The sequence below is a fragment of the Barbus barbus genome (assembly GCF_936440315.1).
Source record: "Barbus barbus genome assembly, chromosome: 30".
NCBI classification, from domain to species: domain Eukaryota; kingdom Metazoa; phylum Chordata; class Actinopteri; order Cypriniformes; family Cyprinidae; genus Barbus; species Barbus barbus.
Genome location: NC_136758.1, coordinates 4,474,850 through 4,491,261, shown reverse-complemented (window position 1 = coordinate 4,491,261; position 16,412 = coordinate 4,474,850). Strand labels below are relative to the sequence as shown.

Below are 16,412 nucleotides of genomic sequence, written 5' to 3'. Positions count from 1 at the left end.
ATATACTTTGTCTCAAACTATCCCATTTAAAAAAAAAATGAAGTTTCATATGGCAGGTTTTACTGGCTGGGTTAAGCATCATGGTTTGTCAAGGAGCCTGATGTTGTGGGTTTGTACTGCTGGTGTGTGTGTGTGTGTGTGTGTGTGTGTGTGTGTGTGTGTGTGTGTGTGTGTTTGTGTGTCAGTCAGTGTGTGTGTGTGTGTGTCAGTGTGTTCAGAGCAGTGAGCCACAGTATAACAGTGGCACCACAAATCAGCTCCAATCAACAGCAGCTGGATGCAATTATGTAACCGCTGAGATCAGGCACTGTGGCCTTCCTCACAAATGAGCTGTATGTCTTCATGTTTCTCAGAGATTAACAAATTTGGATAATTTGTGTCGTAAATCAAATCCTTAAAATCTTAAGGAATGTGAGGAATAAAAGTGTAAAAAAGTTACTGTGAGAAAATATAATATCATAGAAATGTTTCTTGAGCAGCAAATCAGCGAATTAGAATGATTTCTGAAAAATCATCTGACCTTCAAATAGAAAACAGCTATTTAAAATTGTAATAATATTTGGTTATTGCTGTTTTACTGTAGTTTTGCTCAAAAGCAGCCTTGGTGAACAAGACGCTTCTTTCAAACATTAAAAAGGGTATTTAATCTATCAACAGACATTCAGTCAGAGCTATGCTGGGTACTCGAGACAGCAGGTCAGTCTCTTAAGAGCGAGTCTCATCCCCTTCCCCTGAGATGAAGGGACCTCTGAATGAGCTTCTTTATCTGCCTTCTCCGCAAATGGCTTAAAGATGTGTGGCCGTGCCACATGGCTGACTGATAAGTGTTCATCTTCAGGAGACAGGAAAACTGGGCAGATAAAATTACTCTGTCATTTTATTTCATGACCAGACCTTGCAAACTGAGGATACATTTGGTTTTGATCATAAACTGGTTTAGATAAGGCACCTACAGGTCTGAGATTGGAAATAAAACAATCTTTCCCCAAATAGCATGAGCTAAAATAAAACTAGAAAGAGCATGACTTTTTTATTGACTTATTGGTAAATACCTAACAACACTAACAGTAAAATAGTTGATGTTGCATTTTCATTCTGTGGAACATAAAACAAGATATTCTGAGAAATGTCTGAGTGTTTTTCTCCATACAACGGAAGTCGGTGGTCACCAAACCGGTCACAAACATTCAACAAAATCTCTTCGTTTGTCGAGGAAAACAGAAAAGGTGTAGAAAGACATGAGGGTGAAGGTGCACTGTAAGAAAAGCAGACCCAGTAAACAAGTCAAAAATGCCTGCTCGCAGTCATCATGAATGAACGCACAATTCATTTTTATTGCATAGGAACACACATGTGGTCTCACTTTCCATAAAGCCTGTAATACAGCATGTTTAGATGCACGCTGGCTGCGGCCACAGGGCTTGGCGCTGTCTGTCGTTCAGTAGAAGCACAAACCACGCGCCACTGAGCGACAGAGCTTTATTGCTGCAGATTCAGCCTCATTCTAGATGTAAGGCTTGGCAGTCCATTAAATGCTGGAAAGATTGTAGAGATCAAAACAGGCTTAAATGCACATATTGTGTAAATATGGGTAATGAAGTCCAGATGCTGCTCCAGAAGGGGAAATGGAGCCCTGAGGTCTCGTTCATTCTCCTCTGCACGTCTTATATATGATCTTCAGACGCATTTGTTATAGATACCACTGAGGGATCAAATGCTCAATCAGTCAATTATGAGAAAACATGATAACACATTTGCATAGTGTGTTAGATGCTTATTAACCTCTTAAGACCCGAGAAAAAAGTTTTAGGGAAAACAAAAAAGTTTTTTTCATGTCTTTAAATTGTTTTGAGCATTTAGAGTAATGTAAAAAAAAAAAAAAAAGTTAAAAATTATATTTCATTCATAGGTTATGCAAAAACAATAGATTTTTAAAAAAAATCACCAATACATTTGTAGTTTTTTATTTTTAAACTAAGATGAATCTCAACTATGTTATACCAGAATGATTCGATATACTTTTTTTCTTTCTGCAAAATGTGTGTAAAATGGCCATAAACGGGGTTTCTCATTATATACAATGTATCTATAAACTAAATCGTATTTGCATGTGTTTTTGGGGCAACATGTAATGAAAAAAAAGTGTAATAATGGGAGTAATATTTGACCTGATTTTCATAATAATATATAATATTTCAGAGAATATTGAAATATAATTTATTTCCCTATTCATTTGTTATGTCTCCCAAAATGCGTAATAAACATGCTTTTAGTCCCGGTGTCGTCATATGAGGACATGTATGAAATCAACGTCCTGGCTGTTTCATAACAGAAGGTCATATTTTGCCAGACTTGATTTCATTTTTATGCCACTAGAGGGCGTTCTGCTCACAGAATTCTCAGCAAACCTCATGTGGTCAGTGCGTGCTTGTAGTATATGCCATTAAAATGTTCATTTCACCAGAGCATCGGTCGTCGAGACGCATATTGTTCTCATAGCAGGTTCGAATCTGTCATATTGCCATTCTATAACTTCTCTCTCTACCTCTTCCCAGTGTAACTTCTGTAAATAGTTTGGTCGCTGTTTCATTTCAGACTATTATTGCAGATGCTCATTAACACTGCAACAATAAAAATACAATAAAATTATTAGAAATAAAATAAACAATATGCTTTTTCTTGTTTTCTTTCAAATAACTATATATATATATATATAGTAACAAAAAGAAGAGCGGCAGATTTCAACACTATGGAGTGATTCATGAGCTTTACTATTGTCTTGATCTTAGGTTGCTTCATGCTACATTTGCACAAAGGCATCGGCTAAATGACAACTTGCTATACTTATGAACATGAACACTGTGTTTAAAATTGATTTAAAATTTAGTTACATGTCAGATGGAAAATAAAAACAATAAATGCATTGTTTAAGTTTAAATGTACCCGGATTTTAATTGCACTGCATACCAAAGTAAAAATATAGGTTATGTATATGTCCCACAAATGTACATTTGGGGTAGTGATGCAAATCTTTATCATTTAAAATTCTAACACTTTACTTTAAGGTGATGCAGTTACACAAGTACATACTTTAATAATAACAGTAAATCATGCATAATTGCAAGCAAGCAATCCTAATCCAAACCCTAACAAAAAACGTAACTGCCTAGTAGTCCGTGTAGTTATTTAACATATCCGGTACTTATTTGTGTTTTAACATTGTAAAAAACATTGACTTAAAATAAAATGTAACATTTCAAAAATATCAGAATATGTAATCTCATATGAGTCACTTCACATAAAGGCACCTTAAATGTGGAATTCATGGAGTGTCAGATTGCAAAACAAATCATAAAAATGACTAACTTTTGTAGAAAAATCCTACAGTATTATTGTAACACAGCCTTTAAGTTCCCGCTTTATATTAAGTGGTCTTAATTACTATGTACTTACATTTAAGGTAATCATTTGATACAATGCACTTATTGTGTACATACATGTTTTTACATTGTACTTATATTTAAAAAAAATACCTGTATGTAGTTATATATGTAATTAATTTCTGTAATTACAAAGTGTGACCGATGTTCTGTCGATTTGTGCTACCCTGTCAGATTTTCCTACCTGCCATTAAAACAGTAGGTAGTACAATTCGACAACGAAAATGTTACCTGTTAAATTATGATTTATTAATGTCTACACCTACCACACCCTAAACCTACCCTTACAGTAGTGTATATACTGTAATTATGTGTTATATTTGCAGTGGGATACAGCTACCGGAAACCAACAGTCAATATATTTTTCTACCTATTAGATTGTGTTTTATTAACATCTACATCTACCCCCCCCCCCCCCCTAAACCTACCCCTTACAGTAATGCAGATGCATTAAATATTGTTGTTCAGCGTGAGAAAAAGAACGAAATATTGATGTGCGCATGCGCAGTAAGGAAAATCTGATGGGTAGGATAAAATGTCAGGACTTTAACATTTATAACTCAACATTTCTAAGTTTTGTTTTGTGCTTTGCATCTTAAATTTTTATATAATACTCCCAGTTTTTGTTTGTTACAAACTGTAGTAGATTAGAAAAGTAAACTTATTTCTAAACTGTGCAAGTTCAAAGAGTGGCTCAAACGTCCTCGCTGGACTAACACCAACACAAAACATGCACATGTAGCTTTTGGTTGTATTCTGGTAATCACATTTACTTGTTTGAAATAATTATTCTATCGCTCAATCTTACTGCAAAACACTCCCATTTCAAATCCAAAATGGTACAGGAAAATGTTCTTTTCTAAAAATACTATGGACTGTGTGCGAGAGAGAGAGTGTGTATGATGTTATTTCTAGCATGACAAGAAGATTTTAGCATGGTAATGCATATGATAATGTTAATGTATTTGGTCTTGGCAGAATAGATCTATTACGCTGCTGCTGTTGGTTATTACTGTAGTTGTAGATTATTGCTGTTGCTGCTGCTGAAAGCAAGTACAGGAACTTGCTACTGCCAATTCATATACGCCGATATGGTGCTGTGAGTATTTAAGATATACTACTACTGCACAAATAGCATATCAAATAACTAGTAGCAGATCTATACAGGTGGAGCTGGGGAAGGTGGGGGGTTCAGAGGAACTCTGAAAGCATGCTGCAAACTGCTCTAGTGAATGCTAACCAGCCATCTAAATGTAAAGCAGCAAGCTCATTGACTGCGTATGTATAAACCAATCAGCTTGTGCCAAGTATTTTAACGCTGTGAATGAAAATGTTGTCAATAATCACTTTACAATCACCCGTAAAAGCTTTGTTCGTCTTCGGAACACATGAAAACCAGGAGGCTTGTGACTGTCCCTGTTCTGTGTGAAATGTTTCTACATTTATTTACACTTTGATTTGAACGAAAACAGCATCTCCACTGATTCTGATGATGTCTTTCATACTTTTCTGGGCCTTGACAGTGTAATTTACTTGGCAGTCAATGGCAGTCACAAGCCTCCCGGTTTTCTTCCGAAATATCTTAAATTGTGTTCCAAAGACGAACAAAACTTTAGCGGGTTTGGAACGACATGGGGATGATTAATGACAAAATTTTCATTTTGGGGTGGAGGAACCCTTTAAGGATCCATCAGCCTGCACCATTTAGAGTTTCATGACAGAACTTGGCAAATATCATCCTCATTTTAAATTGATTACTTAATTTTTTTTTCCCAGATAATTCCAAATTGAGTGGTGGTCCTAGAACCAATCAAACCTAGCCTAACAAATAATTAACAACTAATGAAATGCATGCTAACATATTTAGCATGTAAAAGTGACGAACAAGACATTGCTCATTGTTACCATTAGCACAATCCTTGCTCATAGAGTCAGTGCAGTATGAACTTTCACACAGACAAACAATTAGAATTCATTTAAATAATTGTTTAACTTGCAACCATGCATTTGTGTTGTGGAAGTGTGTTAAAAATGCTCTGATATTATTCCCTTATTTTTGTCAGTTGTTTACATTTTTCTACTATCTTCTGTATCACGTCAGGAGGTGGTCATGTACTGTATAGTTCATCCACCCCTGTAACTACTTTCTGATTGGCTAAACTGATGAAGTAACAACTCACCCCATGCTAAAACCATCTCTGGTCTTCACTATTGCACAGTTTTAATTCTTACATGGATATTTTTTTTTTGTCATATAATTACTATTTTGATTTCATTATTGCTTAACAGCTTAATTATTCATTGATTGCTTAATTCTTTAATTATTTCTTAATTCATGAATTTCCTCTCGGGAGTCTGTCTTGATATATTGGACTATGGACTGAACACATTCACTGTATTGTGGAAATTGTATTCTATTAAAAACCTCAATTTTATGACATGTCAGAATTTCATATGGACCAAATCTGTCCTTATAAGACATAATCTTTCCTCAAGCAATCAATAAAATTCATTTGTCAGTGAAGTATGGGAGCTTTGGGGCTGTAAGCCTTCACTGTTCTGTGTATACTATAAATATTATCTGCTGACCTACATCACCTTCTTTCTATTTTCGGAACTCTTCTGCAGATTAAACATAAATGCATATTAAACCACCATCTAAGTATAATTCGGGCTAGCATCAGCATTCTTCAGCCAGCTCCAAGGGTGGTCCATGTGGAGTGTCGTCTTGCTGCTATCTGTCTTCACAATGCAAGGCATCGACAGGCATTATAGCAAACAAACAAACCAACAAACAAGCAAACACACAAAGAGTAAACAGGATCAGGGAGCAGATTCATTTGAGGTGTGAGAGAGCTGATTGCAGTAGAGGAGGGTCTTTTTCACGGACACCCCCACTAGGGTAGCCTATCTGGAGCTTTGATTGAGCACAGAGGTATAGCCCTCTCCAGCTGTGTGCCTTTGACGTTGCGTCTTGTTGAATGCATTGTCCCATATGGGTCTGAGCACTGCTGTTCTGTGTTGGCTTTTCTCACGTAACATGCTGATGCTTTAGTTGATAAGTCGACATTTATGGGGCTGTGGATGTCTATAGATGCATCTGATGTGCACAGAAATTATGATTCTGTTTGGTATGATCTTAATACTCCTGAAACCCTATAGTAACTGGAGTCAAAAATTAGGTAACAGTTTAGTATAGGGACCAACTCTGTTTAATTGGAGTTTATTAAGGCAAAAGTCATAGTCCTCAAACACAATGTGACAAAAAAATTACTATGAAACCATCAATTTAAAAAAAAAAAAAAGGTTCCAAAAAAAGTGTTTTCGCAGCAATGCCATGGAAGACCTGTTTTAGATTCCCCAAAGAAACGTTTATTTCAGAAAGAATCATTTTATACAGAACATTTTAATAATGTTCTATGGATGTTACATGTTCTTCATGGAACTCAAGATGCCAACATGATATAAAGAAATATAAAGCTGCAAAATAAAATTGACATTGGTGTTCCTTTAACTAGGGTATATACTGTATATTTATATCCCATTCTTGTCTTGTAAATATTCTACCATGCATTCATTTACTATTTCTATAGCACCAGTACCTTGTGTGTATAGATATTGTTTAACCCTGGTCCCAGACTTTCGATGGGTACAACAGGTTGTCAGTGGGACACAATATGGTACTACTATGAACCATATAGAGGTAGATGGGTGGAAAGGTGTCCGATTGAGTGTCCCATTGACAAACTAAAGTACTAAAGTTGCTAAATAGTTTATCAAGTACTCCCAGGACTGTTATAGGTAGATTTATTAATTGCGGTGGATTCACGTGAAGGTTGGGAGTTAGTTTCACCACCAAAGAGCAGTGAGGGTGAAGGTTTTTGAAATTGACAGTAGCGTACCATGCGATGAGGGTACAACCAATATGAATTATTTAATTATTTAATGTGAACTGTTAACTAAAGAGCATTAAAGCATTCTTTTCATTTGACACCCCAATCTGGAATTATTTTAAGTACCTTCTTAGACTGTTATGTATACGGTGCATAATGCGCATAATATAATTAAATTTCTGCGTATATTTTTCCTTTCTGTAAAAGTGCAAGGTGCTGCTTTTGTGATTTGATTTGAAGAAAGAGCTCAAGTGGTTTATCTGATCACAAAAAACTCCCGCGATCAAGCTGCACATGATTTCCTTTCCTACTTCTGTTGAGAACATTTCAGTTCAGCACCAATTCAGATCAAGACACTTGTATTAAGGTAGGAGCCAGTTAATAATGGCCAGTTGGCGCCTTTGTAAATGCTTAGTGAGGCAAAGGCATCTCAAAAACAGCACCTACTTGATCGGGTCAATTCTCAAATCCCACCGTTACTGTGAGCTACCGAATCGGCCATCCAAAGATTGTATGTTTCAAAGGAATGACACTTTCCCTTTCCTGTTCTAGCAGTCCATACGCCAGAGTTAAATGAGACCGACAGAATCCACAAAGAGGCTGAAATCTAAGGGCCAATCCAAGACTGGACTGATTGGATGACTCCAGCTGTGCCGAAAGGAATTCCCATAGCTTCACACCTACTTCCTGCAAGTGAGTGACTGCAATACGCAACCTCTGAAAGGGGCAACCATTGAACTCTCAAGCAAGTGGCAATATTTGCTCACCTGAAATACACACAACTCTCCAATTGGGCCACAGGGCTGGAGCGGGACTCGGTGGCTCAGGCAGCTGTGAGGCAGAGAGAAGGGGAAGGTCAGGAAGTTTAGTGAGGGAGAATCGGACCCCCGCTGGGGTGTTGTTTATCGCCGGCGGTCCCATTGTATTTTATGGGAGGGAAGGCTATATTTGTCCTTAGCCACGGGAGGCTGATGAGGTGCTAATCTGTTGAGGGTCTCGCTATTGGAGTCTCCTTGTTTAGCGGGCTAGCTTGTTAGCTATCCAGGCCTGTAAAACAGAGCTTGAATTTACGGGCTCCTCTCCCTGGATTCTGCCACTGTTCATGGGTAAGCAAACACAGATTGGGGACTGATGTTGGGGTGGCGGTGTCTGGGGGATCTTTGAATGAACGGCTGGGATGACAAAAAGATTGAGCTTCCCTGGGTCCCCCATGCTGTTTTTCAGTAAACATTACAAATTAGCCATCTGCATATGGATGGATCTTCAGGTGAGGCAGGAAGGAATTGCAGAGCAGAATTCTAATAACATTCCCTCATGAGTCTCATGGAAACTCACACTGGGACAGGTGATCGAGCAGATATAGGTGTTTATCAGCAATCTTATGGCACAACATCTAAGCGCTCATACGTAAGATTATATCCATTTTTAAATGGAGCCGTTTATCCAACCTTTAGACAGAATTTGAAAAAAGTTTGCGTCTGTCTTTTATGTTTTGTATCACATTTGATACATCAGGATTTTAATACCCATGTAATATGATATAGTGGGAATATGGAGCTCAGATTCATCTGTTTTATTCAGAGGGCAAAACTGATCAAAATGAGCAGTTTGGTGTAGATGCTGATAATTATGTGACCAAAATTGAACAGTATAGTTGACTACATGATATAAATGTTTTCACTTAATATCTCCCAGTAATATATCTTAGTAAAATTATATTTAAATGCTAAGTTTTATGATCTGTAGTTTCAAAACATATAATGCAATACAATACAATGATGATTGAAAGATAAACAAATAAATATTCCTCAAAAGCCTGATGATCATATTTGATACTCACATTTGTAAAAAAAAAAATACATAATTTAGAGGCCTACATAAATAAAACATTTAAAATAAAAATTTAAATTTAGATTATTAAATTCTGCAACAATTATTGTATTTAATATGCATAGAGAATGCACAAAATAAGTTAAAACTTGAATACGTGAAGCTGAAGCTCTTGGGTGTCTTGGGTCAGCCTTCATTCCAGCAAACTCACTATCACCTATCAGCCCGGAATACAGATAAGACTGGCCTCCGGCAGACACGGGAATAATGGAAAATGGGAACAGTCAAATGCCTTCTGACTGATGTAAAACTGAAACGTGACTGTTTTCTTAAGGAGCTGAAGGCCTGCATCAGTCAGTTCAACCATTGCAAACGCTGATAATGATTGGCACTGATTTACAAATGGCAGAATCTACCGATTAAGAGAGAGTATGTGGATTTCTGGGCCTTCTAGAAACATATATCTTAAAAATCCAAAAAGTAGCGCTGCTGGACTCCATTTCCTCTATTACTGTTTCTAACCTTACTAATGGCAGGAGAGAGGATGGCAAGGAAATGCAGGAACTCTAATCTCTTACTAACTTCACGTTACACACGCTGTCACCTCTTTAATAACTTTCCCTAATGAATTGATTTGAGTCAAGCCGTGTTTGCTTTACTGCAGCTCGGAGGTGAAAATGTGTCAGGTGAGTGTGAACGATGGCAGCTCGTAGTGCTCAATCTGGACTGATAGCAGTGATATTTAAGAGCTTCCCTTCCCACGGGAGCCTGCCATTTAATTAGCATACTGACGCTTGTCCTCACGTTTAATTGCTTTTGGCTTGTAATTAAAATGTGTGTTGACTTTGCAGTTCCCTCACTGATGAATAGCAATGGAGGGTTATGTGATATTACATTTTTGCTGCGGCATACATTAAAAATGGAAGGATTAAAATAACGGATTTAATCCGAACCTTTTTGTCCTCAGAGGGGTAATAGTTTGTCAGACATGCCAAAGCATTATAATGCATTAATCTGATCAATTAAGAGATTTACCATCTCAAGCCTTGTTTTGTTCCCTCTGTCACCCCGTTTAACTTCTGCCCGGTTTGGCCATTTAGGTGAAATGAAGAGATGTTTGATTTCGTGCATTCAGATCCTCCAGTGCTGGGCTTGCTGGATGTGGATTGGCACCTTGTTTGAGGTATGCATGATTGTGCCGTGCTCTTTTTTGCATGACAACAGAAGCGTATTGCAGTGGGCCTTGGATACAGACCAAACAGAAGCGCACTACGGGGCAGTCCTCGGCGAATGCTTCTCAATATCAAAATGTGCGTATTTGAGGAAGTCCTTTGGCCCATTTACGCCACTGTTTGCGCCCAGGCCCCTGTGCAATATCTTCCATACCACCCCTTTGGCTTTGAATGGCATTTCAATGGCGGGGCTGTGTTTTTTCCCCCCTCTGCATCCAACCGGCGTTGTGTGCATTCCCCGTCGCTCTACTTTTGAGATTCATTTCCAGGTAAACATGCTTTGGTGGCCACAAACCTGCAGCCAACAGGGGTTGTCACAGCTGTGCCAGATAATAGCCAGAACAAACTCCTGTCTCGCTCTGGAATGTTTACTGTCGCCACAGACACTGTGCGGCAAACATTTTTGCATCTTTTATTTGGAAAGAAAGAGATCCAGTTATCGGTCACACACAGATGAATCGTAAGCTTAACCTGCTGGCCCTTTTGTGTTCCATCAGATAAATGACGGGGGTAAAAGTGCAAATGCCAAAAAAAGAAGAAATTAGAACAAACATAGTTTCGTTTAAATGCCTCTTTTGTGGTTTAAAAGCTTTGAAAGTGGAGCACCAAGTAACAGCAGGGAATTTAATGAAATCCTGCTGCCTCACTTTTACTGACTATCTATCTATCTATCTATCTATCTATCTATCTATCTATCTATCTATCTATCTATCTATCTATCTATCTATCTATCTATCTATCTATCTATCTATCTATCTATCTATCTATCTGCTTCTACTAGATTAAAATATCTTGACCTCTCTATGATCTCAAACATGAATTCCTAGTGACAAAAAGGAGAATGGAGGTCAGTGTTTAAAGATGGCAATATTTACTGAGAATACAGGCCCTAATGTATGAGACTGAGGAGGACCACCAAGGCGCCACCCACAGTGACAGTATTGCAGCACAGAGAGTGCGCTGAATCGCATGATGAATGAACGAGCCCTGGGCCACGCACAGAAGCAGAGAAAATCCTGACGCTTTAGAGAAAGAAAGTGCGCCTCAATAAAATATCTAAAAGTTTTGCTGTAGACCTTGATATTTTGGGAGACATGTGACATACACCAACACAAGTTCAGAGGTGATCAGGCACAAAGTATGGACCTATGCTCCAACGTGGTGTTTACTCAAAGACGTGGTCCTTTTGCATTTCCACCAAATACAAAATAGTGACCTTCTACACAGAATGCATTCACAGTCTGTACCTTGTCCATTAATAATTAACTTCAAACAAAATAATCAAGGAGGACATAGTGCCATGTAATTTAAATGGCATCTACAGTTGCATCATTTTTTTTCTTGCATAATTAGGTAAGCCTAGTTACCTAGTTTAGTTTAGCTTGGTAAAATTAGATTAAAACACACACACACACACACACACACACACACACACACACACTTCAATCTCTTTATCTGAGATGTAGATCAAGAGACAGCTGGCAAATTATAGTGCTCTTTTTTATTATTCGATTTTTATCTCAGAAAAAATAATTTTAAATAATTTCAAATCAAAGCAATGTGAACTTGTTAAACACAAGAAGTAGATCGATTTGCTCACATTTTAATGATGAACAATTCTCATTTCAACTGAAGGAATGCTTATTTTCAATCACTTCAACTAATTCAAACAAGCTACAGTATAAATAAAGCCTCAATTTCTAGTGAGGGCCCATGTTTAACTGAATTACTGTTACAATGTTTTGTTGACTGCTGTAAAATAAGATTTGTCTTCATAACTACCATCGTTTAAGATGTTCAGTGGCACACAGCATGTCAAAGCACAATAAGAAATTGCTACGAATTTGCTGAAGGTTATTTGTTCGGCGATGCTGCGCGCGTTTAGCGGTGTCTATGAGCACCGTTTACACAATACACACAGCTCCAAATAAACTCCGTCATTATATTTGCAAATTGTACCCTTGTTATACACAAATACACACTAAATCTGATTCTACAACATTATTACAACGCTGGTGACGCGCGTGTCAAATCGAAAAAGAGTTGATGCCTTGCTGAACTATATTAAGAAATATTATTTTATTAAAAGGATAAAGAATGACAATATTCAGCCTGCACATTTAGTTAAAATGTGATTCTAAAATGAACTGTTACCGAACGGTAACCATTATGATTCTTTGTGTCATTTAAATATTAAATGATTCATTAAATGCTTAAACGAACAGTATATTAGCTACATACGCTTGAGTGTAAAAAATACATGAAAATCTAGTGACGTGTTTCGACTAGTGGTCTGTTAAACATGAAATAATTAAATAATGTTAATAAAAAAAATAAAAAATAAAAAACTTACCATGTAGCCTACGTTATCTTAAAGTCTTAACAATTGAGCACACTAACCTATTTCTGTGGAAAAATCCCTTTGTAGACCAAGAGAGGGCGCACTATTTTTTTTGCACCAAATCAAGAGATGCAAAGCAATCAAAGAAAGGCCAAAAGACTATGAAAATATAAGCAATTATGTTGTTTTTACGTATTGTGTTTTTTTTTCGTTGTCCTCGGTGCACCAAACCACCACCAGCTAAATATCGTGGATAGTCAAACAAAGTGTATAAATGTTAGGATACTTTGTTTAACGAAAGCAATCAAATCTTGCCACTGAGCTCTGCAGAATCAACACCGACGACCTGGTCTTACATTAGCAAACTGCGTACCGCTGTTAGTTACATAAACTAGAGCCAGGTAAACAAATTCATTCAAAATAGCCGAAAACATTTCAGAACAAACAACGCATTATGAGCACGTTTCGATCTGGCCTAAGTCACAGTCGTCCTGCTTTCTCTTATATTTATACTGTATTTAAAATACAGGACACTGTCCTTTTACAAATACTTCTTTAAAAATTTGACTTTACTGAGCTCTTAAAATGTATTAAATAGTTTTAAAAAAGCTGTTAAGAATAAATAAAGTGAGATGTATTTGCTGATTTAAAATTGATTCCCATTGATTGTGAATAATAAATACTGTTCATAAAAACTATGAAAAATAAATAAATAAATAAAAAAAAAAAAAACACTCGGACAGTTGATCGATCTGAATAAAAACTATACTTGAAGCCAGAGGTGTTGGCATTTTTAAATTCGTCCTCCCCAATTTTATCTGGATGTAATTTCAAACCACTCCTCTCCCAGCAGTCCAAACTTCTATTCCCCTCTTTCTCCCGCTGGAATACAATAAGATTAGGATATAATGAATCTTTTCAAATGGGGCTGCTCTTTTCAAGCTGCGCAGGTGTACAATAGGGGGGCACATGGAGAAGTCTCGCGCCTAGGTGTGAGCAGATTATTCAAATAGGGGCCGAGTGAAGCAGTAGGGATTGGAGGCTCGCCTGGGCGCACAGAGCTATATCACAGCGTTAAGAGCCAGCAGCAGGCGTCATTTCAACTGCAGTCATCTCAGATACACACACACACACACACACACATGCGCCAGCCCTTGACAGGAGGAGAGCACAACGACGACACGAGTGTATCCCGTGGTCCCCAACAACCACCTTTGGCTGCCAAAGGACACACAATACCGGCATTTCTCGTGTGGGGAAGCGTTTTGAAAATTACACGAAACTTTTTTCCAGGATGCTCGGTGCTGTGAAAATGGAGGGACACGAACACGCAGCTGACTGGAGCACTTACTACGGAGAGCCCGAGGTGGGTAACTCACCTAAATAAATATATATGTATTTTTTTTCTCCTCGTCGAAATCCGATCCGGTTTTATACAACTCAATATTAGCCCTGAGATAATATTAACTTTGAGATCAAATATTGACTTGAGGCGCCTCCAAATCCTCCCCCATCATCTCGACGCCCTGCACTATCCTAACAAAGTTGTGCTTGACATACAATGCAAACTTTTCATTTGCAATTACCGATGCCGACGAATACATGGGTTTTCTTCTTCGACAACATCGAAAGCGAAAATAACCGGACATTTGACTTTTAAACAAATATCCTGCTCTTCTTGGTTTTAAGTTTCTGAGTGGCTGTAATATCGACTACACCTGGGGTTTCCTGTAATATGCTGGAAAGCTGTAACTGACAAAAATGCCTTTCACTTTATGACACATCTCCAGATTAATTCGATTATTTTCTCTTAACCCCAACAAAACGAACTGTTTAATAAAACATTTCTATATTAAACTATTTATATGCTGCAATTAAAAAAAAAAAAAAAAGCTGTTTTCTTATGTTTCTCTTTTCAGTTTAGCGAGGCCAACGATTCTATATATTTACTGCTTGGAGTTGTATTGCGCTTAAACGCATTGTCTGATTTCTTTCGCAGTGTTACACCTCCGTGAGCAACATGAACACCGGACTGGGAATGAACTCCATGAACACTTACATGACCATGTCCGGAATGAGTTCGACCGCCAACATGACAGCAGCTAACACCATGAACATGTCCTATGTCAACACGGGCATGAGTCCCTCAATGACAGGCATGTCTCCCGGAGCGATGGCCGGCATGGGCGCGGGTATGCCGGGCATGAGCGCAGCCCTGAGCCCGACCATGAGCCCCATGGCAGCGCAAGCGCCCTCCATGAACACCTTAACCTCGTACAGCAATATGAACGCTATGAGCCCCATGTATGGCCAGTCGAACATAAACAGATCAAGGGACCCGAAGACCTATCGGAGGAGCTACACGCACGCCAAGCCGCCCTACTCGTACATTTCTCTCATAACCATGGCCATCCAGCAGTCGCCCAGTAAGATGCTGACCCTCAGTGAGATCTATCAGTGGATAATGGACCTTTTCCCTTTTTACCGACAGAACCAGCAGCGCTGGCAGAACTCTATCCGCCACTCGCTGTCCTTCAACGACTGCTTCCTGAAAGTCCCGCGCTCCCCGGATAAGCCGGGCAAAGGCTCGTTTTGGACCCTTCACCCCGATTCCGGAAACATGTTCGAAAACGGCTGCTATCTGAGGAGGCAAAAGCGCTTCAAGTGCGACAAGAATCTGAGCAAGGAGCCGGGTCGGAAAACCTCGGAGGGCGGCTCGAACAGCAGCTCTGAGAGCTGCAACGGGAACGAATCTCCTCATTCCAACTCGTCCAGTAACGAGCACAAAAGATCCCTGTCTGACATGAAGTCGGCTCAGGGTCTGAGCCCGGACCACGCAGCCTCCCCGAGCTCTCAAGCGCAGCATCTCCTGGCCCAACATCACTCGGTTTTGGCGCACGAAGGACACCTGAAGCCAGATCATCACTATTCCTTCAACCATCCCTTCTCCATCAACAACCTCATGTCCTCGGAGCAACAGCATCACAAAATGGACCTAAAGACATACGAGCAGGTGATGCATTACGGTTACGGCTCTCCGATGGCCGGCCCGTTATCCATGGGCTCCATGGCGAGCAAAGCGGGCCTGGATGCGCCGGACACATCGTACTACCAAGGTGTGTACGCCAGGCCCATCCTGAACTCTTCCTAAACTCTCACGGACCTTGTGACCATTTGTACATTTGTAAAATGTTTGTGTATACGTATTCTGATTTTTGACGTTCTCCGTTAATTTAGATGTTCGTTAGTAATTATTTTGTAAAAGATCTGTTGACAATGTGACGAACTCTTCGAGGCGGCTTTTGAAAAATGGACCAAATCCACACCGAAGGACTGCGGACGGACTGAAGTTCTTCAATCACTTGTGTAAACTTATTTATGGCTTGTAAATGTGTATTCTTGTAGTTGATGACAAGAACAGAATCTATATTAAAGTGTTATTTGGAATTTTTTCGCAATTCTGATTTTCACTCATTTGTGTTCTCAACAACAGCAATAATAATAATAATAATAATAATACTAATAAATATAATTTTGCTCAACGAATTATCAAGGTATTTGCACAACCACTCGTTAGTTGCGAGGGCTACAGATTTATATTTAATCTGCCGCAGTTGAATTATTTTGACTGAATGCTTTCTATGCTATTTTCAACAATGACCTGAAATAATATCAA

General features: G+C 38.6%; 1 protein-coding gene across 1 annotated transcript; it reads left to right on the top strand.

Annotated features, from left to right (window-relative positions):
• Positions 1-13,827: 13,827 nt before the first annotated feature.
• On the top strand, positions 13,828-16,194 carry LOC306850242 (forkhead box protein A2-like). Its single transcript, XM_079385759.1, has 2 exons — positions 13,828-14,102; positions 14,736-16,194. Exons 1-2 carry the CDS (start codon positions 14,031-14,033, stop codon positions 15,885-15,887), a joined length of 1,224 nt encoding a protein of 407 aa, XP_079241885.1. The 5' UTR covers positions 13,828-14,030; the 3' UTR covers positions 15,888-16,194.
• Positions 16,195-16,412: the final 218 nt, after the last annotated feature.